Raw genomic sequence first — 27,997 nt, 5'->3', positions numbered from 1 at the left:
TTATTTTTCGAACAAATGTGTGGGAATTTAAGGATTATTTGCAACGGATGTTTGCAACCTTCACAACCTTCACACCTCTGAGAGATTTTGTTTAAAAAATTAAAAAATAAAATGAAACATCATACCCCAAAACACTGTACTGGTTAAACAACCGGTAAAAACAGGAAAGAAAAAAAATGTTTAAATAATACAAAACATTTAAAAACTATTTCTATTATCATAACCATTCCATACATATTACAGGAGTGTTTGTGACTGTGTGCAGGTAACAACAATAACAAAAAAAAGAAGTAAATTGGATTGAATATAGTTCTTGTGAGCAGAATGGGAAGCTCTCTGATGCTCTGGTCCCTTGCGTACTTGCGCCTCTGGCAAAAAAAGCTTCTGTCTTCTCCTACAAAAGGGACAGTCAGTCTCCAAAACTACCACCACTACAGCACGAGGCACCGAGGTTTTCATCTCTCTGCCAAACACAATCCATTCACACTCCAGCTCTCACTGCTAGTGACGATTCAGTCCGAAAATACAGCTCCCCCTCACATTTTCCATGTATGCTTGAATATTTTTTTGTCTTCTAAAATGCTTGACGATTATTTGGGTAAAACATTCTTTAGCAAAGCTGATTTTGGTTCCTACTTAAAATTTCTACTAATACATTTTTTTTTTTTGAATCTCTTTTAAATTTGAGAAGGGCACCTACCCAGTTTTCCTCTAACACGCAAGTACAACTATAAATATGTTTAATATACTGTACAGTTGACAATGTGCATTAAATAGTGTTTAAAAACATCATGGGTGGAGGGAGGACGTGTGGAGGATAAAGCTGTAGTGTCTCAGATGCGGATCTGGTAGCCATCACTGAGAGTGCTGAGCTCTGCTGGCTTTCTGTCCAGTGCTGCTGGCCTGCAAATAAACATGTTTATGTTAGTTTCATTTTAGAGATTATTGTTGCATAATGACACATATGGCAAATCTTTTGGTTCATGGATTAGTTGTTTTAGAGCAGAATCAACCACCTCTGTAAAAAGAGAGTGTAAAAAGGCAAAAAAATAAATAAAGATAAATATAAAAAAATGTGATACTAATATTTTTTATATTTATCTTTATTTATTTTTTTGCCTTTTTACACTCTGTAGGTGGATTTAATGTTTTGGTTACACATCGCAATATGTCACAGAAGTCTGAAGTGCAAAAAATGTCCCACATTAGGGCAATTCACCCTACTTCTGTTTATCATAACTGATGTGTGCGTTGATTAATGTTTATATGTGAATAAAGCCTAAATTAAATCTGTTCATCATATAAAGCAATCGTGTCTCTTCAGAAAATATGGACTAAACCGCTCAATTGATATGGATTAGTTTTACGATCTCTTTATGAACCTTTTGAAATGTCAAAGTGGTAGTTGCGTAGCTGTCAATGGAGGGAAAGAAAACTCTCAGATTTCATCAAAAAGATCTTCATTTGTGTTCAGAAGATGAATTTTTGCGTAAACTAACCATTTTATATATTTTAAAATGAAATGTATTCCTGTGATGGCAAAGCTGAATTTTCAGCATCATTACTTCAGTCTTCAGTGTCACATGATCCTTCAGAAATCATTCTAATATGCTGATTTTGTGCATTTATTTGAAATAGAAATATTTCATTATAAATGTCTTTACTGTCACTTTTGATCAATTTAACACATCCTTGCTATGGTAAATAAATGTATTAATTAAAATAAAAATCTTACTGACCCCAAATGTTTGAACAGTGGTCTGAAAACACTAAGTAATAAAAATATTAAGGCCACAATCTTACATTAAAATGTTTTTATCATAGTAAATTCATCTTTCCATTTGAAGATATAGTACCTGACAAATAAACCATAGTTTACTTTTACTATTGAGTAGCTGACATTAGACATAATATGACCAGCTAATTTCTTTTTCTTTTTTTCACCAACAACTGTCTAACACCAAAAAGTGAATTAATACAAGTCGCCACCTTGGAATTATAAAGTTCTATCTGCATTCTGAGCGATTTTGTGATATTGAGCTTTCTTTTTTTTTTTTTTGCATTCCATTTGACTTTGTAGATAGAACCTTTTTGTTTTCTAAATAAAAATGTACAAAACGTACACAACATTAAATGTTAAGCACACAGAATAGGAATATGTGAATAGCTCAATTTTGGCAAAAATGTCAGATAGAGCCTTATAATTTCAAGATGATGAAATATTGAAAATTTGAAATGCTTTTACATGAATGCAAGCTGTGGACCAAAACTAACCGTTACATTGGTCTAGTTTAAATCTCACTTGATCTTTCCCACGAGTTTGTTTCCTAAGATAAATCACAATAATGTTCAACCTCCACCTTCAGTCCTGCTGAGAACACCCAGTGTTGCTGAAGAACCAAGCGCTTCATCACAGACCTCAAGCACAGCAGTAACTGTTGTTGCCTTTAAAGGTCCATCACATTCTCTCTTCCACCATTCACTTTTATGCTACTACTCTTGTGAAATAATCAATAAGCCTCCATGTTCTTTTGACTGATGCTGGTTATTTGAAGCAGATGCTTCAGCGTCAGGCGATCAATCGCACAGCAGTGGCGAGGCAGATCCTCTACGCTCCAGCTCTACCTTTTACAATTCCTTCCTTCATAACAGACTAAGAATGAATGTTTCTTAGGCAACAAACAAAAAACATCAGTGTTACCAAACAAATGTAGATTGATTAGTCACTGTAATCACCACAACAACAATAGCTGTGACTAGTCAAAACAAACAAACCGTTATAACTCAACCCTACGGCACAAAGCTATAGCTATTTTTTAATCATCGGTCTAGTTAGGCCAATGTTCGAAATATAGAATTATATAGCTTATTTTTTCACAGCGCACTACTTTTTTGACATGAAAACTGAAGAACAACTTTCAGGAAGATCATCACATTTTGAACAGTCCAAACTCTGTGGGTACAAGATGTACAAAGTCGGCATTGAAAGTGTTTGTCCGCATTTTATGTGGACATCTGAGGACGACTGAAAGGGGGAGACGGAGGAGGCGGGGGTGAGCCTGTAGACAAGCAAACATCCTGTGTGTTAGAAATAGCCCTGAGTGGAGATAATGCACTTTGACAGTGAGGGGACTCAGGAAAAGGGCAGGAGCAGATCTGTTGTACCAGAGCTAAATTTCATTTTCCCTGTGGAATTTCCCGTTTACTCAACAGACTTCATGTGGAAAGTCTGGAGAAAATCAGATGCATGTTTTCATCTTATCTTCTGGGCATTTCATATCTTTATTAACCCTTGTGTGGTGTTCATATTTTTGTTACTCAGCCAGTGTTCGTGGGTCTGGTGGACCCGCTGCATTTTTGGGTTTTTAATTCAACACAATCAAAAATGTTATGTTAAAATACTCAACAGATGTTTACTTCATCCCAATTACAAGCAATATAAACAGCATATATGGTTAATATTTTCTCTTTACCTTTGTCAGATCACATTTAAGAATTGCAACCTCGTGTGGGAATGGCAGGAGTACACATTCCCTCTTTCACTCTTACACACAATCTCTCTCTCACACGCACGCACACACACACTCATGCACACACATACACACACCCACAACACACACACCCACAACACACACACAGACACACACAAAACACACACACACATGCACACACACACTCACTTGGATATGTGGTGTACGGTCACTCTCCATAGGCATAATGGTTTTTCTAATGTACAAACTGTATAATCTATCCCCCTACACTAACCCTACCCCTAAACCTACCAATCACAGAAAACTTTTGGCATTTTTTGAATTTCAAAAAACACCATTTAGTATGTTTTAGTATGAGGACACAGATGTCGTCATAAACCATGTTTACGTTGTAATACCCATGTCATTATACACATTTGTGTCCTCATAAACCATATACAAGAACATACACACACTAACAGCAGGCCCTGACAGGAGGAGGACAGAGTAAAGGTACACAGGACCTACAATTTCCACACTTTTATTATCCCCGGGTCCAGTGGACCCGAACATCCTGTGTGTAATATAATGTGTAGGGGGGGTGTACAGTGTGTTTTCATTGAAAATGTTTTCTGATATATATTCCTCACAGAAAATGAGCCAAGGCCAATGAGTCTCAGTTTGAAAAAATAATTAATTGTATCATTTTTCTTTTGATAAAAAATGAAAACGGGTCCAACAGACCCGAACACCATACAAGGGTTAATTAGAGATACAGGAATAGTATATTATAGTATAGTATATTATACTGATAATATATTCACTTTATCTATTTTATAAATGCAAGTTACAGATCTTATAGTGAATGATTCATCCATGTACTGTATGTTTCTTTTTAATCAATTAATCAATTTTTAATCAATGCCCGAATCGGATTTTCCAGTGAAAACGACAGACTTTTCTCTGATGGCGTATTCCGCCCCTTACAATAAACTATATATGCCTTTTACATTTTAGGATGGGGTTCCCTTGCATGAGGATGATCATATTTGGAAGTCTGTGATATCTAAAAGACTGAAAACCCCTGTCCTATGGAACAAAATCCAAAAAGGGTGAGTAAATAATGATTGAATATTCATTTTTGGGTGAACTATCCCTTTAAGAGGTGTATTTGTATAAGAGGTGTTGTATTTGTATAAGATGTTTCCTTTTGAGAGCTTCAGGGACTGTCACATGCTGCAGGTTTTATCACAGTGGCAAAACTTCATAATCATCAACTGACGGGGTTACTGGAGAGCAGATTCATTTCGTAACTTCATAATTCTTTCCACTGTAAGTGAATTAACAAACTCATCTGCCAAGACATGCGTGTGCTGTGCAGTTCTTCTGTGTAATTGAGGGTGATGCTGATGTTAAATGGGTGGTGTGTTTCAGCAGCTGAAATGTGTGGGGCTCAGTAATTAACATCTCAGAGCATGTGACAGGAAGGTGCTGGAAGAAAACAAAGCAAAGCAAAAATAGCTTTGAACGGGAAGCAGGAGGACCACAGATCTGCAGTCTAACCTTTGGTATCATTTCATGGCATGTCATCTGAGAGGTGCATTAGACTGGCTAAATAATTACAGCATTGTAATACACAACAATCAAGAGTTCTTTTTTAGACATCAATGCATGCGATTAAACAAAACTCATGGGCTCAAGCTAGAACACAGAGGGGACGTTGCTGTGGTATTTTTAAATTGCTTAACACAAACATATGCTAGATGAGCATCTTTGACGATCATTGTCTTGCTTCCTTTTAAGACATATCACTTACTTGAGCACTTAAGTAAAAAAGTTTTGATTTAATTAATTTAATTTAGGGTGTCAATCCTAAAAGGTACATTTATACCAAATACAACAAAAACACCCAAATCTACATAACTGAAAATAGTACAAATAGTATTTTTTCTGAATCTGTTCATTTACATGAACCATCTTAATGAACCGATTCACTTGAATCAACTGGACTTTCCATCACTACATATGATCATTAGACCATATATATCAAGACGAACTGATTAACTAAAATGGAAATTCAGATTGGTTCAATATTTTGCGTGGATTCCTACTGAAATTACTGGAATTTGCCTGCGAAAAGTCACTGAAAAATTGTAAATGTGACCGCGCCATTAGTTTCTCCCCAACACACACAAACTAAAGCACACCGGCTTTAAAGGGGTGATGAACTGAGAAATCAAATTTTCCTTGAGCTTTTGACATATAAGAGGTCTTCATACTATAAGAATATCCTGTAAGTTTCAGAACTGAAAACTTCCTTGTTAGTCCAATAAAAGCTTTTATTGACACCAGGCACAGCGAACGACAGGTTTTTCAAAGTGGGGATCTATGACGTCAAAGAGTATCAAACCCCGCCTCCGCAGAAGAAGATCAACGCCTACTTCAACACTGCCTGTTTAGCCCCGCCCACTGATTCGCGCATTACATGAAACTCATTATAATATGCAAAACTGTTATCCAATCATAGCAGTGGGCGTTGAGCGTTTCAGGAGCTAGGCTCAAAACCAGGGTAGAAAATAGCCTATTACTTATTCATTTCCATGTTTTTGAATGTAAAAACCAAGCGAACGTCATAAGTTGACCTCAGGCAACAATATAAAAAAATTAAAAAAGCAAGTTCATGACCCCTTTAACATAATCCATTGCATCAGAGGATAAAGTTACATCATCATACGCTGAGCTCTGAAATGCTAAAACACAACAGGACCTGCTGATTATCACTGTATGCTCATATGGAAGGATTATTCATGGATTCATTTGAGCGTGACATGTCAGTGAGGCCCGCATCCGCCACAGCTGTTGCATTGGACTCACATCCTATTAGAGTGAATGCCAACCCAGTGTAATGCCTGAGGGAAGTTGTACTGACAGGAGAGGGCGTTTAAAACGCCACTTTGCTTAAATAACTAGTCCTAACTCCCTGCGCTACATCTTTTTTCCACAGCTTAGGGATCCCTTTGTGTTTATGTCTTGCTAAAACAGCCACTTCTTTTTAGAGAGGAAGCTTTGCTATCTATTACTGTCACTTTTTATGACTCTGCTCCTAGTAGATACAGAGCACTGCCAATATTTCCCAGGGGCTTATTTCCTCAACACCACAAACAAAAGCAGCTCGAGTTCTCCCTTGTAAGGTGATCAGCAGTGCTAAAAGGGGTTTTCTGGACCTGATAAAAGAGTTTCTCCGCTAGTACTTGTGCCGTGCTGCTATAGAGACATTAAAGTCAACTGCCTGGACGAGAAGAACAGGGTCGTGCTTTGGAAACATGAGACCCTGCCAACCGTATGCTGCAAGAGGAGATTAGTCAACGAATTACCACCAGCTGTTTCGCAGTGTCACCATCACAACTCTAATGAGAATGCACCGGGTTAAGGCCACTGCATGAACATGAGACATGAGCAGACAATGTGTCGTCTTCAGTAACCTTAGCGACTGCTACAAAAGCTTACGAAGTGTCTACAAATGTCAAGGAGTGTTCACACTGAATGCGATTTGAAGTGGAAAAGTGTCAAAATTACTTATTTTCAAAGAAGAGTTGGAATTTTGTTGTAAAATATACACTAGGAGGGGAATTTCCACACATGAATAAAGAGCTTGACCAAAAAATGATGCACCTCTTGATGGAAATAAATGTTCCATCAAGAGGTGCATACATTTTTGGTCAAGATCTTGTATTGAGTCGAGCACTCTGTAAAGTCTCCTCCAGCACATCCCAAAGACTTTCAATGAATTTAAGGTCTGGACTCAGTCAGAGGTGCCAATTTATGTGTGAAAATGATTCTTCATGCATGCTAACTCCCAACTATTCTTTCACAATTTGAGCCTGATGAATCTTGACATTGCCATCGTAGAATATGGCCATGGTGTGTCTTCCTACATGGTTGTTTAAGAAATGAAAAGCTACACACTCCATCAATTAGGGTTAGAAGAACTGTTGCCAAACATACAATAAGCTAGAAACATAATAATCACTGCAATAATGATCCAATCATAGACTCTTAAGCATTTGCCTATTTAAATTCAAACTGCGACTTTTTTTTCTTTTCTTTTTTGCCGAGCAGTGTATATTTCTGTCATGACAACTCTTGGAGTGTTTGGCATGGTAATGGATATGACAGTGTTGATATGCTTGGTCTTGGCGGAATAGATATTCTAGGCTGCTGCGTTCAAGGATCAACAAACATGTCTGAGATTGGACACAGCGCAAAAACAAATGTTCATACTTCACCGCAACATCTGCTAGAGTGCTTTGCTGTTGATAATATTCGCAAACATTGCTATCTGAATTTGCTATAGGCTACATGCTGCTGTTGAACAAAACTACTATGAATTGCTATAAGCTTTTGAAATATGCAAATACAAAAACCGAACCAAGAGTTAACTTGCCAGCAACGTTTTGTCACTGTATCCTCATTGAAACTAGATTTTTTGCTTGCTGCTGCTGCATACATAAGCACCCAAAAAATGAAGATGGCTAAAAATGTGTCAACATTTAATAAATGAACCCCAAAGTAATTACTTCTAAAGCTTCCATGGCCAGATGCAAGTCATGACGAGTCACTGCCGATAATCCACTAACAGCTTACGACTGCATTTATACTTATTTTCTTGACAGAGACTTTTCTACCAAGCGACTTTCACACAAGTGGATGTATTTCACAACATCAAAGTGTCCATTACTTACGATTTGTCTCTTCTGTGGACATGTTGGCGTCTTTGGGGACTGCTGGCTGATCGACGACGCGGTGATAAAGACTTGCCTCGGCTTCGTTCTTTGATTGGAGACTGAGCGCTGGACGACTTGAGGATCTGTAATAAAACCCAGTTGTTTTAAAACTTTCATAGATTTCATACATTTTATATTCATTATTTTTATATTTGTGAATTAGCTAATATATTATGCTAGTGAAATTAAAAAGTCAAATTATATATAGCGGCATACAGGTAATACAGATAATTTTTTATCTTCATGAAATAAAAGATTTCAAGGCAATTAGAATGAAAAAAGGGCTCAAAATCTTCAAGGGGGTAAAAGGCAAGCTGAGAAACTAAGAGATGAGGAATACTGCCTATCATCAGCCCAACAGGGATCCGTTGCAAGAAAATGACAAATCTACAATCTTTTTTCACACCACAGGGAGCAAACGCTGAATCGCTCTCACTGTGTTTTCTCATTAGTGAGTGCATCACAAATAAACCTAGCATAATGAAAGACTCCACATTACGTTCATTAACTTGATGACGTTCATTTACTTCATTATGCTACTAGACAACAGAAGTCCCAATCTCTCAGTCACTCGATATATTGTGCTTTCCTCACATGAGCAGCACAAGCGATGAGGGGTAACTTGACATTGCAATGTTCTCAATTGTTGTAGTTGATTTTTAGAATGAGATTCATAATGAGTGACTCTATCGGCTCCATGCTGATGATGCCAGATGCTGGGTTTTCAGTACATCAAGAAACTCTTTCAAGATGGATTGCCAAAGTCAATTTTGATTTCATGTCGTCTTAAATGCACAAGCAATTTCTGCAAACAGACATATATTTATGTCCTTGACTCAAAGATGACTAGTTTAATAATTAGTTAGTCAAAAAGACTTTCTGAACAAGAAAGCATTCTGAACTTGCACATTCTATCTTGAAGGGGAAAGTATATATATATACACATTCCTATCACATGCCCTAAGATGTTCATATAGCTTAAACATTAAAGACTAATTGCAAAAACATTTAGGTTTTAAAAAAGGTCCCACATTTTTTTTAACATCCATAAAAACATGCATTCCTTTCAAACATCCAGAGCGCAATTTCCACTCTCTGCTCACGCCATTCATGGAAACTATGTCACAGCTGACTGCGGTCAAGTCAAGGCCGCATCTGAGAAACTGGGAGCACATGACCTACTTTTTACTGTCTACATGATAAACATGTCCCATAGTACACTCATACAGATGATCTCAGGCTAGTCTGCAACTCTTCAAGAGACATCCAAGGACAAATATGAACTCTGCTGATCCAGTCATAACTGAACCAGGGTAAAACATAAATGTTTACTTAAAAAAACACAGTACAGGCAAGCGTGATTTTTTTATGTGGCTCCACCTCCCACAGAAAGTCTGACCTTATTTAGTTCCCACTGAATTAGCTTAGTTTTTGAGATGGACATTAGCGTTGCGACCGAAATCGCATACTGTCTGAGAAGGTACTACATTTGAATTTACTTTGCGACTGTTAAAAAAGTATGCTCTATATATAGCATGAATATGGGTAGTATGAATGAAATTCGGACGTACTACATCCGCCATGTTGTTACTGTTACGTGACCTACCAGCGTCAGTTGCGTCGCTTCACTTTCATTCATAAATCCCCTCCAATGGCCTGACGGGATAGTAAAGTGTCCATCGAATGCACACTTCTGAATCTTGGTGCAAGTAGTAGGTCATCCAGGGACTTTTCGCCCACTGTTTTTCGAATACTATGTATTCGGACATACTACTCTTTTGGCGTAATGTTTTTCGCATACTATATAGTAGGGAAGTATTCAATTTTGGATGCAGTGTAGGTCTCGGTTCCAAAACCTAAGATATGTCATTTTGGCAAAATTTAAGGCAGCATAAATATTAATGTCAATAATATATTCATAAAATATCTCAATAATATGCTTAAGATAATATCAATAATATATTATAGTTATGATATTTTGATAAAAAAAAAAAAAAATGTTAAATGAAACGGGTGGGTAAATCTTAGCCATGTTATTTACTATTAACAAAGTAATTTTAGTAACTAAAACTACTGTCAAGCTAAAACCATAAAAACATTTTCATTACTTAAAATAAAATAAAAATCAAACATTAAATAAAATATAACTAAACATATTTTATTTCAGCTAGTTGAAAGGCAACTTTTCTCATTTTCTTTTAGTTTAAGCTGAAGTACTAAAATAACTAAAACTAAATAAACTATGACAAAAAAAAATGTTAAAACTATTCATACATATTTAACTATTTACAAACACTATACATACATGTAAAAAAAAAAGACAAAACCCCAACAAAATTACAAAATTTTAACTAAAATTAAAATGAACACAGAAAAGATACAAATTTAAACTAATTTAAAACATTAACAAAAAAAATACAATTGTACATCAATGATACAAAAATAAAAATTGTATTGACTCACCTTCATCCTCATGTCACGGCCGTGCTTCTCCAGCTCTTTGCGCGTGTCTTCATGGCCCTGCTTGCAGGCGTTGATCACCAGATAGTTCCACTCAATAGGCTGGAAAACGTGCGGATTATGGGGCACGTACAGGCCGATCTTGATCTTCTTCATGGTGTGCTGGTAACGGCGGTACGAGTCTTCAAAGTCGAACACCAACTCGCTGAGCGTACGAAAGCTCAGAGATCTGTCCATAAGGTCAGCACGCCGACTCATACCCAGGGTGCCGTAGCGGCCATTACAGTAAACGCCCAGCACCACGTGATGGAAGTGGTGTCCGGAGAACTGGGTCTTAAAGCTGATGGGGAACCGCTCCACAGAGGTCAGACCGTTGGTTAGGTAGCTAACGGCAATAGGGTCAAGGATTTTATTAACAGTACGGTTTCGTTAACGTTCATTTGTGATGGGTTTACTCAAGACAGGTTGGATACATTCAGAATAATTTTCAAGGCCAGAAAAAGCAGCTGCTTGAGAATGAGGTGATAATTAAATGCCAAATTGATTTTTATCTCTGTTAAAATTCAGGAGGATACCGAAGTGTTTCATGAAAAATACCAAATCCTCTCAACTTAATGTGAACTATTGATTTTTCAAATCTGATCTGTCTTTGTGCTTTCAGTAAGTTTGGTTACAGTCACACTTCCTGAAAATCAATCAGTGTTGTGAATCAGGCAATGAATATCAACTCTTTCCATTTAAAACTCACTTAAGATATGTAACAGCTAAAATTTGTGTGTATATTCTCAGAACCGATACCCTGACTGAAAGCTTAATAGCATTTATTCTTTTAAAATAACGTAAATTTAAAATAACGTGGTGCTTCCAAACTCAATTTTGGAAATTCAGTGTAACCATTTGTGCTACAGTCATAAATGAGAAAATGACACATCCATTTTTGCGTTTTGTTGAGGAGTGTTGTAACTTTTTCGAACAATCAGGTGAAATATGAGAATCATATCTAAGCTCAAATCATATCTAGCCACTCATAACTACGTAACAACTCGCTACCGCACTGAACACCCTAGAAACTGCATAGCAATGCCATAGCAACCACTCTAGCATTGTGTTGATGACCACTTTTGCAACAAGAACACCCTAGCACTGGCCTAGCAACCACTCAGAATTCACTAACAACCACATAACAATTTTGAAGGCATTGGAAGATGCATAGCAACACCCTGGCAACCACTCATAACACTCTAGCATGTTGGGAATGACTTCAGCATGTAAAAGCACCAACAAGAACACCCTAGCAACCATCCAGAACCTCCTAGCAACTACATAACACACTTAAAAACCCCTCTGAAAGGCATTAGAAGCTACATGGCAACACACTAGCAACCACTAGAATTACGGCAACAACATTTGCATAGGCAAGCACCAACAAGAAAGTCAACTTTATTAATATAGTGCCATTTTTAGAAAGCATAAATAAAACAGTGAAGGAAATTCTAGGTCTAATTGTGGTTGGGAAACTATTTCTAAATAATATTAGAATTAAAATATGCACACATGTACTTTTATTTGTATGCCTAATGTGTCGAAAATGTAAAATGTTTCTTGTCTTGTCACACTCAGTTAGGAGTTACACGAGTCACGTAAATTTTCAATTTAAAGCCATATTTGAGAAAAAGTCAAGTCACCTTTATTTAAATAATGCCTTATACAATACAGATTTTTTTTCAAAGCAGCTTTACAGTGATAACAGGAAAATGATTCAATGATCCAAACAGTTCATTTTGGCTGTCCAGCAGCTCTTAAAAGAGAACGGTGTCATTGTTCAGCTGAAGTCAGTTCCTTAGTAAAGGCCAATTGTTAAATTAGTTCATTTTTTCTATAAAGCAGTTCTGCAAAAACAGGTTGAGTAGTTTGCATCACTGGATTTCACTGTCAGTTGTTTAACATTTCACAAACAAACTCTAACAATAATATAAAAAGCCAAACATCTCGAGTCAAACAAAAACCTTCTGATTCCATGAAGTTGCAGGGACGCGATTGAAGTTGGTCAGCAGACACTCGACTAGACTAGCCTTCCCCTCAGGCTTTTCCTTCTCTCTGCCTGATCTCTTCTGTAGTCTTATGTAAGCGATCAGTGCTCACTGCGGCATGGCAGGAGTCACCAGGCTGTGAGTCAATCTGCAGGGTTCACACCAGGATTCTTCTGCAACCAGGGACAAAAAAAGACTACTTTTTGACCTTACTGACATCAATCACATCAGTAAACTGAGTGGTGTTTGTTTTAGGGTATCCATGATGTAATTTAAGAACTAGAGTACAAACAAACTGGAAAGAGATTGGCATGATTGCGGTTCTCCTTTCTGATGCTAATTTTGAATTCATGTGGCCTTGACGTTGCTAAAATGAGGAAATGATGCTTTACAACCACCCTTTAAATGAATCATTATCGTCACACTTGTCAGTAAACAGTGCGCCTGTGCCGTTTTGCTGTTGGGTCTGGCACAAGCAGCCAAGAGCGCATACCACAGATCTGTTGAACCATGTGTGTCTAACAACACAACGCAGCGTCCTGGAACCGCTTCGTTTTTTGCCATCTGCCTTTCAAAGACAATCACCAGCACAATATGCTTGTAGTCTATATTACACAAGCATATTCATCTATTAATCAAAGACTCCAGTGGTCCACAAAAAGAAAATCAGCTTCCTCAGACTAAAACTACACAATTTTCACAATTCTACACTACAAAATGTCCTCTTTGTTTATTAAAAAAAAACTTGATTTCCATTAAAATATCTAAAAATCCTTTAAAAACAATATAAATCAAATACAACAAGATACATTAAAATTGTTACATTTTAATATACTTTTAATTTACTTTTGTTCAAATTTATCTTGTTTCAAGTTTTGTTTTGTTTTTTAGATATTGTGATATGGTTCCAGTTTGATCATTATGTAAAGCAAAAAAAAAATTGCCTAAGGAATACTGTGCACTGATGAATCGTATATAAAAAGTCCAGAGACACTGAGAAAGCAAATAAATTAGATTTTGATCTCTTCAAAAGAAGGATTGTTAACTGTAGCCCTTTATTTCTTTTTGTAGTATTTTGGTCACGGCCCGATTGAAAATGAACTCCAGGGCGGTTCGGTTGAGGTGAGAAAGCAATCCGACTCAACGGACCATCAAACTAAGAGGTATCATAATTCATAATGGAAAATGTGTTATATAAAAAGCAGCACTGTCTGATTCGGTGAGTTTTTGTGGTTGAAAACCAAAGAGCGCCTCTTCATATTAAAATGTTTTGTAAATGCTATTCTCCCTGCATTGCAAGAATTCTGTCCAGACGAAGCCTTGATTCTTGTACTTACTGCATTATAAATTATATATGAATGAATGAATGAATTTATCAGTCAGAGCGGGAATAAAGGTGACGCAGAGGAACGTAAACAGGTGAACTCAGACCAATAAGAGGACAGTTTTGCTCACATGTGGCTTGCATAAACACATTTTGGTATGCTTTGAAATGTTGCCTTGTGAAAGTGAACCGAACCAAGAAGAAAACGTTGTAACAACGCCCCCCCGTTAACAATGTCCCTGTTTCAGAACAAAGCAAACGATCTACATGTCTGAAAAGGCCCTTAAAGAAAATACAAGCCCATTCCATATGTTTTGTTCCTCTGCAGCTCTTTTTGAGTTTCGTTCTCTGTGTGCGTGTGTGTTTACACACACTCACAAAACCCCACACCAGTGTTACAATGAGAAGACACCAGAGGATCACATTACCCACCAGCAGGGCCATGTGATCCTCTCAGCAGCGGTGCCGTGAATTTCAACATTCTTATCTGCAAGGCACGCATTCTGAAACCTGCGGGGATTACTTCTGCTATAGGTCCCAAGAACACAGTAAGAAGACTGCACTCATTTTGTCTTCATTTGAATATGCAGACAGACTTTTGACGACTTTACAAAACAAGACAATGAAACAGTATTCCAGTGCACTAGCGTTTTCATATCATTATAAAGCAATTAATTTGTAGACTAGATGTTGCGCTAATGGAGAACAGCAGTATGTTTGCTGTCAAGGCTGAGAAGACGCTAACATTACTAGAACCTCAAGCGGTTAAAACTAAGTGACAAAAACACACACAAGCCCGTCCCAAATGTTTAATGTCACGATTGTTAGCAGCATTAGTTTATATCCAGCTGATTGATTTTATGCATTCGTTATGCAGCGAAGTTGCATTTTTAAAGCTAGTGACGTTAGAAAACAAATTCATATGGCCATGCAGCCGACAGAAATATATAAACAAATCAGAAACGCATTCGATTACAGTTCTTTTTTTATCGTTAATGTTTTTTGCAGCGCTTAGGGCTGTCACAAAAACAAGTGTTATTTTTAAAGACCCCTATATCAGTGATATTTTATGTGTGGCATTTTAAAAAAAGAAATAGCTTTAAGCAACTTTAACTTTACAACAACAATAGCCTCAGTGTTCTCTGATACTCGAACACCGTGTCCTAACTACACACGCCGCGACACGTGATGAAAGGTATCTTTTCCATGTTAATCAGAGTTTTTGTCCTAACCAGCCTGACCGGCGACACGCGACAATTCTATTTTAGAAACGGTTTCTATTTCTGCGACGTCGCGGCTGGAACAACAAACACAAAGTGTGGCAGTGATAATCTCAGGTACTGTTTATGTGCTTTATTTAAAGTGATACTCCACTTTTTTTGGAAATAGACTCATTTTACAACTTCCCCAGAGTTAAACAGTTGAGTTTTACCGTTTTCAAATCCATTCAGCCGATCTCCGGGTCTGGCGGTACCACTTTTAACATAGCTTAGCATAGATCATTGAATCGGACAAGACCATTAGCATCTGTCTCAAAGCTATGCTAAAAGTGGTACCGCCAGACCCGGAGATCGGCTGAATGGATTCGAAAACGGTAAAACTCAACTGTTTAACTCTGGGGGAGTTGTAAAATGAGCCTATTTCCAAAAAAAGTGGAGTATCGCTTTAATGTTAAAAGCGTGTAATGTGACTTTGAATATCATTTAGTGCTCCCAGCTTTGTAGCTGTAAAAGCAACAATGGATAATTCACCTCAGATCTTGAAATTAAACAAATGGAAACAAGAACATTCAAACTGAGAACAAACTGTGTATTCTTTGACAAAGATTGTTTTAGTAACTCAGCCTATGTATTTTTAATAAAGTTGGTGTAATATTTGTGAATTTGATTATGTAGCCTATTTATCCATTTTCTTGCGAGTGCCGTCAAGATTACTCTCTGGTTGCAGTTCGATGAAACGATGTAGCACTTGCCGCGAGACTCCGCCCACACACTGTTCTGATTGGCTGTGGGTTTTGATTGATTTTGACGCATCTCGCAGTCGCGTCGCGTCTAGTGTGGACAGACAAATTATTTGTCGCTGGAATCTTATCGCATCGCGTCTGGTTAGGACACGGTGTAACACTCTTTGTCCGTTGTGATGTTTGAGTCCTTTGCGACTTTATGAGAACTGCATCGAGAGCGCTGTAGATTAAAAGACGGGTTTTGTACACAAAGATACAAATCTCAAAGTGACGTAAACTGGAACCCTTCATCTTCCCGCTCAACACTACAAATCTGCATGGAGAGAAAGCATCTATTTGCAACTAATGAGCCATGAAGTGCTTAACTCAAAGTGAAGTCTACACTGAGGCTCCTGTGAAACATCACAATCTGCAAAGCAGATCTCCAGAATGTTTCTCTGCAACACTTGGCATTTGCGCGGACGATGATGACATGCACCTTGTGTTAACCCCTGGCCTGGGTCTGTTGAGATAACTGGCATTAATAGTTCCTGAAAGAACACACCCTCTCAGTGGCACTGAATGGCACAGCTGCATCCACTATATGGACAGGAAGCTGTGCCTGCCTTCAAGGAGAATCTACTACGACTCCTAGTTTCCTAGCAACAGCTGAAAGTAAAAGCTTCGGGCTGAGTTGAGAGTGTGGGGGATCATGAAGAAAGACAGTGATGTGAAGCACATTGCCTTTGATAGAGCGCTTGCTTAGTCTTCCATCACAATTTTAGCAATTGAGACATCAAAAAAAACAATAAAAGTAAGGGAGAAATGGAGCTTTCCCCAGACTAATTAACAGTGTTGCAAGTGCTCAATGGCAATAATTATTTTTATGAGTACTAAATTATAGTTTAGGGTAGGGCTGCATTGAAATTTCGACCACTGAAAATATATATGCCGCCCCGCTCCGCAGCGTTCAGCGCTCAGGTTTCGCTCTCGCCATTATCACTGCGCGGTGTGATGCTCTGCTCAATATTCCGCTCATTAAAATGATTGAATTTCATTAAAAAGTCCAATATTAATAGCTACAATTACAGTGAGGAAAATAAGTATTTGAACACCCTGCTATTTTGCAAGTTCTCCCACTTGGAAATCATGGAGGGGTCTGAAATTGTCATCGTAGTTGCATGTCCACTGTGAGAGACATAATCTAAAAAAAAAAATCCAGAAATCACAATATATGATTTTTTAACTATTTATTTGTATGATACAGCTGCAAATAAGTATTTGAACACCTGTCTATCAGCTAGAATTCTGACCCTCAAAGACCTGTTAGTCTGCCTTTTAAAATGTCCACCTCCACTCCATTTATTATCCTAAATTAGATGCACCTGTTTGAGGTCATTAGCTGCATAAAGACACCTGTCCACCCCATACAATCAGTAAGAATCCAACTACTAACATGGCCAAGACCAAAGAGCTGTCCAAAGACACTAGAGACAAAATTGTACACCTCCACAAGGCTGGAAAGGGCTACGGGGAAATTGCCAAGCAGCTTGGTGAAAAAAGGTCCACTGTTGGAGCAATCATTAGAAAATGGGAGAAGCTAAACATGACTGTCAATCTCCCTCGGACTGGGGCTCCATGCAAGATCTCACCTCGTGGGGTCACAATGATCCTAAGAAAGGTGAGAAATCAGCCCAGAACTACACGGGAGGAGCTGGTCAATGACCTGAAAAGAGCTGGGACCACCGTTTCCAAGGTTACTGTTGGTAATACACTAAGACGTCATGGTTTGAAATCATGCATGGCACGGAAGGTTCCCCTGCTTAAACCAGCACATGTCAAGGCCTGTCAATTAAGTTTGCCAATGACCATTTGGATGATCCAGAGGAGTCATGGGAGAAAGTCAAAAAGTAGAACTTTTTGGTCATAATTCCACTAAACGTGTTTGGAGGAAGAAGAATGATGAGTACCATCCCAAGAACACCATCCCTACTGTGAAGCATGGGGGTGGTAGCATCATGCTTTGGGGGTGTTTTTCTGCACATGGGACAGGGCGACTGCACTGTATTAAGGAGAGGATGACCGGGGCCATGTATTGCGAGATTTTGGGGAACAACCTCCTTCCCTCAGTTAGAGCATTGAAGATGGGTCGAGGCTGGGTCTTCCAACATGACAATGACCCGAAGCACACAGCCAGGATAACCAAGGAGTGGCTCTGTAAGAAGCATATCAAGGTTCTGGCGTGGCCTAGCCAGTCTCCAGACCTAAACCCAATAGAGAATCTTTGGAGGGAGCTCAAACTCCGTGTTTCTCAGCGACAGCCCAGAAACCTGACTGATCTAGAGTGGGCCAAAATCCCTCCTGCAGTGTGTGCAAACCTGGTGAAAAACTACAGGAAACGTTTGACCTCTGTAATTGCAAACAAAGGCTACTGTACCAAATATTAACATTGATTTTCTCAGGTGTTCAAATACTTATTTGCAGCTGTATCATACAAATAAATAGTTAAAAAAATCATACATTGTGATTTCTGGATTTTTTTTTTTAGATTATGTCTCTCACAGTGGACATGCACCTACGATGACAATTTCAGACCCCTCCATGATTTCTAAGTGGGAGAACTTGCAAAATAGCAGGGTGTTCAAATACTTATTTTCCTCACTGTATATATATATTCATATAATTATACACAATTAAAGTTTAATTTATTTAATTTAATTTATTTCCGTTTATCTTTAATTTATTGGTTTTAGTAATTTTATTTCTAATTTTCATTTAAGTTTTTTTTTTTTTTCAGTTTAAGTTTTTCATTTTTCATTTTTTATTTCAGCTTTTTTTTTAATTAATGAAAGCCGTTTTTATGGTTTTTGCTAAAATAACCACACTGTTGTCAATAAAGATAAAGGATACATTCCAAGGATAACTGCTTCAAGGCATTTGATGGGAAGTGATTCTCGTATCATCTCTCTGGCAGTCTCCATCAACCTGAAAAAAAAAAAAAAAAAAAAATTATATATATATATATATATATATATATATATATATATATATATATATACATACACATACATACATATACATATATATATATATATATATATATATATATATATATATATATATATATATACACACATACATACATATACATATACATATATTTATATATATGTAATACAGGGTCAACAATGTCTTATTTAAAATAAATCTAAAATTGCGTTAATGTCTGGATTAAAGCTCTGTATTTTGTAAAATAATATGCCAGCACTTTCTAAATTATTATCAAGAGAGTAAAATAAGTGTAAAATAAGAAGGAACAGGAAAAGACTAAAAACAGGAAATACAGGGTAGTCAGACAGGATGTTGAAAATGCCTGAGCGATGGCATCACTTACCCACTCAGAGGTCTGGTTTTCTTAATCTCAAAAAACTGAGTTCCCGTATGGTTGTATCTGTCAGAAGTTAAGGAGCTACACGAAGTTTGTATGGCTAATTTAGGAACTTTTATTTTCCTGTTTTTTCCATTGTGACTCATACATCTCAAAATGCACAGCTGCAACCATCCTGTTGAACCCAATGTCCTCATTACCCCTCACAGATCTCAATCTATTTGTGGGAGGAAAATCAGACACAGAGATATTAAATCACAAACAATGATGAACATAAATATGCGCAAGAGCTGAAGTGATCTAGCAATGGCTGCTCAAACCATAAAGTACTATAGTACATGTCTAAGTATCAGTGTGCCAGATGTATGCAGGCCCGTGGCTAATATCACTCTACATTAAAGGGACTGACATTCCAAAAAGGCACTTTGAGTGACTCAAGCAAGCCAAATGAATAAATTACACAGAGCGAAAAAGCATAACTGACACTCCAAAGGATCCAATGAATTCATAATGCATCCAGGCCAGAAAAGCAGAGTTTTAGAATACATCCATCAAACTTTCCCAGAATGAATGGTTTGTGCGGGGAAAAGGATACTGCAGGTTTCTCATGTAGTTCTGGACGGCATAGAGCCAATCAGGCACTGACATTGATGGCTTAAAGTTTGGAACCAATGGCACAGGGTGCTATGAAAACAGAGAGGATTAGCGAATTGTATCCGTCATAGACAAAGCAATCCCAGAATGCACTGTGACAAGTTCTTTTTTTTAAAGAAATGAATACTTTAATTCAGCGAGGATGCATTAAATTGATCAAAAGCAACAGTATTTTTAGCAGCAGACATTTATAATATTACAAAAGATTTCCGTTTCAAATTTATGCTGTTCATTTGAACTTTCTATTCATCAAAGAACCCTGAAAAAATATATCATGGTTTCCACAAGAATATTAAGCACCACAACTGTTTTCAACATTGATAATAAGAAGAAATATTTCCTGAATGGAAAACAAATCAACCTTACTGGTTGTTTCTGTTACACAGACACTACACTTGGCAGTAAGGGAAGGAGTGTAGAATAAAGAAATGGAGGGTGTCACTTATTTTTATCCAGCTAAAGTTGGCAAACTAGTCACAAGGTGACTTCCGGATTGCCCTTTCTACTCTTATAACCAAAAGGTTCATCAGATTCTGAAGTCTCTCGATGGCATGAAAAGTCCATCTGTAGAAACAGTGCCTCATTGATCATTTGCACCCTTACAATGACACTTCTAACTGCAAAAGGGCAGTGAAGAGGATTAGCAAAGAACAAAGATCGTCCTCTCGAACACAAGTCTCCATTCATAAGAAAAGAAGCAATTAATGAAAGCTGGAAAAAAGGCTGTCCTCTATCTGAAACAGGCTCTTTACTGCAACACATTGACAGCATTAATCCATGGCTTGTCCGAAAAAGGCAGGCAGAATTAAGCGAAGTGTTGAAGTACAGCTGAGGTCAAAGGAGGAAATGAGAAAGGGAATCATCTCCTGTTTCCTCTTTATCTCTCTCTGCCCCGCGTGAGAGAATGAGAGACTGTAGAAATGTAGGGTAGTCTTGACTGTTTGTGCCGACTTTTGAAGCTTTCGAGCACATGATCAGAGCCGGACAGAGTACACAGCTACATTACTTGAGTAAAAGTACAGATACCCCTTGCTAAATTTTACTCAAGTACAAGTAAAAGTACTACAGTCAGATGTCTACTTAAGTAAAAGTACTAAAGTACTTGTTTTTAAAAGTACTTGAGTATCAAGAGTACAAGAGTACATTTTCTAAATATTGCATTACTACTGCCACAGTGCTTACATTGGTAAACACAGCAAACACTTGAAGCGAAAACTATCATTAACTTGTTCAGAAAATTTAAATAGTCTGGCGAGGTGGGGCCACGGCTTGGCACATTCCCGGGATGCAATTTTTTTTTCCCCAGGATGGTAGGGGAAGACTCATGAATATTCATTAGGGAAGTCACCCCTAACCCCACCCCTAAACCTACCCGTCACTGGGGGTCTTATGACCTCCATAACCCCGCCCCTAAACCTACCCGTCACTGGGGTTAAGACCAATCAGGGATGACTTCCCTAATGAATATTCATGAGTGTTCCCCTACCATCCTGGGAAAAAAATATTGCTCCCGGGATGGACCTGCTGCGTCTTCATCCATTGTTTCGTCCATGGTTTCGTCTCTTATCTAAATCTGACCATGGAGTTGACTTTGGCGGAAAGCTGAAGGTGATTGCTGATAGGCTGTCCCAATCAGTGGCGCCTGCACAATCCAATCACATTTGAGAGGGTTTCCGAGATGTTTCTTTTTTCCTTTTTTTTTTTTTTTTTTTGAAGTAACGGGTACTCACAGTTATGGATAGAAATGTTGTGGAGTAAAGAGTACAATATTTGCCTCTCAAATATACTTGAGTAAAGACATGAGTACTCCCCAAAAATTATACTCGAGTAAAGTACAGATCCCTCAAAATTGTACTTAAGTACTGTACTCAAGTAAATGTACTCCGTTACTGTCCGGCTCTGCACATGATAAATGTGTGGTCTAAGTATTGAAACATACATAGCCTCTATCTTCTTGTTTACGTTCATTATTATTGTAATGTTATGTGCTTTGAGACATTAGGTAATTTAATGCCATCTCTCGTCTTGGGACGCTTTGCAGATGCTTTGCTTTGCGTTCATGTCTTTTGGAGGAGGCGTGGCTTTGGAGACACTCTGAAGGGAGGGTAGGATCTTATGCTTTCAAAGCTAGCTCGCTATTGCTAGCTAGTCTGAAATTGCATACCCTACCTTTAAGGAGAGTCTGTTTCGCAAAGTCACATTTCGATTGGCACCGTACTTTTGACACATTAACCTACAAACTTCAAAACGCAGCTCTGAGTAAGGTAAAGGTATGATGAATTATTTTTTCATGTTAGAAGGCGAGCTAATAAATCATAGTCAGTTGACTATTTCATTGTATTGTTATTGCTTGTCACCGGTTGCAGTTCAGGTTGTTCTAAAATTATGTTACACGCGTTGCAATGAGTGTGTGCTTTATAGTAATGCAGACACATGGTAACTTCTGTATTCATGGTAAAACCACTGAAAGTGGTTAAGTGTTTAAATTCATTTTTTGACTGTTTTCATGTCAGGCGGTACAACCAAATAGTTGTATGACCTGTATGAATAGTTGTACCACCTGACATGGAAAGTGTACCAACCTACATATACTTGAAATTAGCAGTTTTTACCAGTATTTGAGAGAGATCTACAAAACTTTGTACTCTGCCACAAGGATCAGTTGGTCTCCTCTGGATTATGCATCATTCTTACTGTTATTACCTTGTCAATTCATAATGACAGACCCATGTTTGCAATTGTGCCACCCTGATATACAAATTGCTGGACGAAAGTTTTTCTTTTATCTCAACAGCTTTAAAACTACTGATATTTACACAATTTGTTTAAAGGTTTCAAACCTAAAATGATGCCATAGTATTTCATTTAAATTTTTTTATTATTGAGACACCATTTTCATTAGTCTGTTCATTTGTTTGGACAGTTGCGCAATCTGACATTTTGCGGGTTTAAGATAACAAAACATAAATAAAATAATATTAATTATTTAAATGTATGAAAAATGTATTAAAACTAAATAGGCTATGTTTATTAGATTAAAGTGATATGTGTCATGAATTTATCAATTTATTTTAAAAGGAAATAATGCGCTTGGACACAAAAATATGCACAATGACCCATTTATACACTCTCAGAAATAAAGGTACAAAAGCTGTCACTGGGGTGGTACCCTTTAGACCAAAAGAGTACATATTAGTACCTCATAAGTACATAATGGCACCAAAAGTGTACATATAAATGGTACATATTAAAACCTTGTCATAGTGACAGCTTTTGTACTATTTTTCTAAGAGTGTATGGTGGTTTAAAAGACGTTTATTTCATGGATATCGATGAGTCAAATTTTCAAATATGTTGCCCTAGGTCATTTTCCTTTTTGTTTTAGGTAGTAATATTATTCAATGCTCGGCTATCTCTGCTTAGTAGCTTTTTGTTTCATAGTTGTAGTAGCGACAGATTTGTTCATGGTCTGACAAATATGTGAATGGGCAACATGTGTTTTTATAGCTGGGGATAGGCTACTTTGTTTTATTTCCCCCTTTTGTTACTTTAGACGTCCCTTCTTCGGTACTCCGCTGGCACCGGCTCTGGTACTATGTCGAAATCTGTGCCGAAGGATTATGATAGCAGAATAACAATGCTGTTGTTCTGAGCAGAATATCTTTTGAAAGACAGTCGTGCTTCCTGCAAACACACACCTTCTTTCTCAGCATTTAAATATAGAGGTGTTCAGAAACGTGAGGTGTGACAAACATCATAAGAACTTACAAGACAAAAAAGTCAACAAAATTATCTTTAAAATCAATTGCTAAACTTCCTTTAGTTATGTTTAATTAATAATTCATATCCTCTGCCAAATGAGAGCTGAATTTGCATGAAAATACCAAGTTTAATTGGACTTTTATGTCAACAACAAATATTACATGAAGCATCCTTGCTTGATTTGACATGTTCATTTTGCTTTCCTAACTATGCAAGATCATTTTTGGTTGCATTTTATTATTTACACTACCATTCAAAATTATTTATTAGTATGTTATTTTTAAAATAAATTAATACTTTAATTTTTTATCAAATAAACACAGCCTTAGCAAGCATAAGAGACTTAAAAAACAAAACTTTAAAAAGCATAGTGACCATGTCCAGAATCTGTATTGTCACACAAAACACCAATAAAAAGTGGAGTAAAAAGCATAGTGTCCATTTAACATTATTTTCCAGTGTTCTCCAGACCAGCAACCCAGCAATTGAGAACCACTGCTCCAAAAGATCTTATCACAGTGCCGGCATCAGTTTAATTTACATTCAGTCTTTAAATTCAGTATCGATTTCCAAAAAGTGTATCTAAATGACACTGAATATTGATTCTGACCATCTGAATTCTCAGAGAGAGGTTTCATTTACGTCTACACTCTACTCCACAGGCTCAACTGGGTCTCCTCTACCCTGAAAGGAGGTCAGCAGCAATAAATAGGGCACAATCCACACTCACAGGGCCGTTAGCTGACCTCTGCCCACCCGTGGGACTGTACAGAAACTTGAAACTCACGAATTAAGCCACCCAGAACATTTGTCCGTCATCTAAGAGAACAGATGTGGACTCTTCAGTTGTTACAGAAACAAAGTCATTGCAGAGTACAAATTCAGTTTGATAAAACGATTTTCATTCAAAAACATTTGTGTAGTTTCTATGATGACTGTAGTTTCCCGTAAAGGTCCAACTGCTAGACAAAACAACAGGAATTGTGCAGCTTATCCTTAGTAACACTCTAGCAAATGGATTATACCAATTAGCCTACCAAATCCAAAAGATGTACAAAAGGTACTATTGCATACAGAAATGTAGGTTATCGTTTGAAAGTTTGGGGTCTTGGGAAAGAAGCCTTATCAAGGATACATTTCTTTTATATTATTACAGTTTGCAATTTATTGTGATTTATTCCAGCAGCCATTACTCCAGTTTTACACGATTATTCAGAAATCACTCTAATATGCTCAATAACAATTTCTTATCAATGTTGAAACAGTAGTGCTTGTGCTAGCTGCGTGCTTAATATTTTTGTGCAAATTGTAAAACAAAATAAAAGGAATTACACAGATTATCCCTAATAGCACTCCAACAAATGTATTATGTCAAAAAACAAAGCCGCAAGATGCAAGATGTGCTATGAAAAATAATAGGCTCTCTGAATTTAGCTTTCAAACATTATTTAACTGCATCAACATTGACACCGCTGTACCAGTATGTGCTTTATTTACATAATAACTGCAGTGTCCTCGGATCCAAGGTTATCACTGGGAGACTCTGATTCTTTCTCAATACAGTCATTTATGGGTTCACAGCTAGGACTTTCCCAAGGACTGTCACTCCATTTAATGGATCTAACAGGAATGCCTGGCTCGTGTTGCAGTCGTTCAAGTGACTCCTGATCTGACGGATTCACTCCACGCACCTGTTCAACACTTACTGGTGGGGAATGTCCCTTAATAAATCACTTTAACATCTGGGGATCTGACTCAACGCTTTTGACCAATCGGGCGCTTATGTTCTGCACGCATCAGCACATATGAGGGTGTAGGAATGCACAATAGTGTTAACTAAAACAAAAGAGCCACTATAGACACACATCTCGACCCTGCGAATAATACTGTCCGTCTGAGCACTGAGGATTAGGCTAGTCTGTGATTAAGACTCACTTTATCCCCTCTGAGGTCCTTCATTTGCATGCTCTATGAAGCCTGATCAGCCCTGATTGGTTTATGTTTGGAGGTTAGAGCAACATTGTGATAAAGGGACATGACAGCATCTTTAATCCTAATGAAATTCATGTGAAGTCACATGGCATCATTCCTCATATCATGCGCATTAACAGAGGAATGTTTCTGCATAGTTGTCATTGGATCTTTGACTGGTTTTTAATTCAATTATGACCAGTGACAATGTAGCACAGTGTTAGAAAACACATGGATGAGTAAATCCGCTCACATGTCTCATAGCCTACACTTCCTCTGCTTGAAAACTGGGTCACATGCATTGGCAGTTTGTAAGAGGCTATTTATATATAAACACAATTCCTGTAAATATGTCTTCATATAGACCAGTTTTGAGGTTCAACAGTTTTACCAAAAGATTATTGTATGCACACACTACTTTCAAAAAGTACAGTAAAATGTTATGTTTTCGGAAAGAAGCCTCCCATAATATGCTCACCAAGGCTGCATTTATTTGATACGGTAAAAACAGTAATATTATTAAATATTATCCCTGTGATGCAGGAGCCATCCAGTCTTCAGTGTCACATGATCCTTCAGAAATCATTCTAATATGTTGATTTGGTGCTCAAGAAATATTTATTAATAACATCAATGTTGAGAACAGTTGTGCGGCATTATATTTTTGTATAGGCTTTTCAGGGCTTTTTGATGAATAGAAAATTCAAAAGAACAGCATTTAGGCTATTTGAAATAGCAATCTTCTGTAATACTGTAAATGCCATTACTGTCACTTATGATCTATTGAATGCTTACTTGCTGAATAAAAGTATTAATTTATTTAAAAAATAAAATAAAATAAAAACTCACTGACCCCAAACTTAAAATCACTTTAAAAAAAGGTACTGAGGTAATGAATTACTAAGAAAACTTTGACATATAGCCTATATACCAAGGTAAAAATTAGTGTTATATTCATGTACTATGTAAGCCCACTTCAAAGATGTCCAAAAACATGGTAGTATGACCATTGTCCAGTTGAACATCTGTACACACACATAATGTGTCTTGCTGTTACTCAAAACCTAGTAACTTGCCAAAATGCCAACCAAGAAATCATGTATGGGCATTGCATTAAATGAGATGCCTCATATATATCACATACATGTCAGCATTTTTGGGGATCATATTTATTAGGTGCATACCAAGATCACAGAGATGAGCTTCCAAACATGACAACATTTTAGGGTGTTATTAAGACAGCATTTTGGGCAATCTATATGCTATACCAAAAATACTTAGATCGGCAGCTTGCCAGGTTTTGAGACACAGACACTAGTCCACTACTTTCAACTTACTTTTGGGAGGTGTGTTGCATTTCGTATTCTATCCACCATCTCATGTCCATCAGGATGAACTTTGGTGACGTGCGACCACATTCTCTCCCAGGTGACATTGTCTATGGGAAAGCCCGTCCTGTTCACGAAAAACGGGACCCCGCCGTCTTTCTCGTCTTCCTCACCGGACGACCGACTGGTGTTGTTTGCGGCAGTGGACGAGGAGGATTCCGCAGCGGGACCCGTAGTGTGACAGTAGGTACTGGTGCTTTTGGACCGACCGTGCCTGCTGATCTTGGCAGTTGAGCCGCCGCTGCTGGCGTTTGGTCCGGTCATTGTTCAGAAGTCTTCCGATGGGGAGTTCCCCTTGTTGTTCCCCAGATCAGTTATGATTATCCAGCATTCATGCACAAAGACATGTTGCGTCTCGAGCTTGCATATTAATGTGCCAAAACCACACAGTCCTGCTCAAGTATGACAATTCAGGTTTGAAAAAGATACAGATACAGAACAAATGGTCAGCGATACCATTTCTGTATCAAACTATGGGTGAATGTCATTGTAGGATAGATTAAAATCATAAATGAATGGTCATATATTCCCAGCAAGCCGCATACTGTAGTTGGCGGTCAGCTCAGGGTGCCACAGAAACTAACGTTACTTCATCCTTTCGCTCAAAAACACAGAGTCCTGCGGAAGGGTTCGCTGGCTGAATAATCCACGGTTGAATAAATCATCTAACATCTGATTGTAAAGTATTAATGAATGATTTGTTTTTCTATGTAGGCGTGTAACCGCTTACACTCACGGTCTCAACAAATGGTCACTCACTCTAGCGTTTTTTGATACTGTTATTGTATCGCCATAAACAACAGCCAATCAAGTTCTGGCGGCTT

General features: G+C 37.7%; 1 protein-coding gene across 1 annotated transcript; it reads right to left on the bottom strand.

The window, feature by feature from the left end:
- Positions 1-9: 9 nt before the first annotated feature.
- On the bottom strand, positions 10-27,974 carry vash2 (vasohibin 2). Its single transcript, XM_084091242.1, has 7 exons — positions 27,123-27,974; positions 19,994-20,082; positions 19,405-19,461; positions 18,921-18,995; positions 10,718-11,099; positions 8,213-8,337; positions 10-903 (listed from the first exon to the last, which is right to left on the bottom strand). The coding sequence occupies exons 1-7, from the start codon at positions 27,435-27,437 to the stop codon at positions 834-836; spliced, it is 1,113 nt and encodes a 370-aa protein (XP_083947368.1). The 5' UTR covers positions 27,438-27,974; the 3' UTR covers positions 10-833.
- Between the last annotated feature and the right edge of the window lie 23 nt (positions 27,975-27,997).

This window comes from Abramis brama (genome assembly GCF_963993115.1).
Source record: "Abramis brama genome assembly, chromosome: 18".
In the NCBI taxonomy this organism is placed as follows: domain Eukaryota; kingdom Metazoa; phylum Chordata; class Actinopteri; order Cypriniformes; family Leuciscidae; genus Abramis; species Abramis brama.
This window is presented reverse-complemented; position numbering and strand designations above follow the sequence as displayed.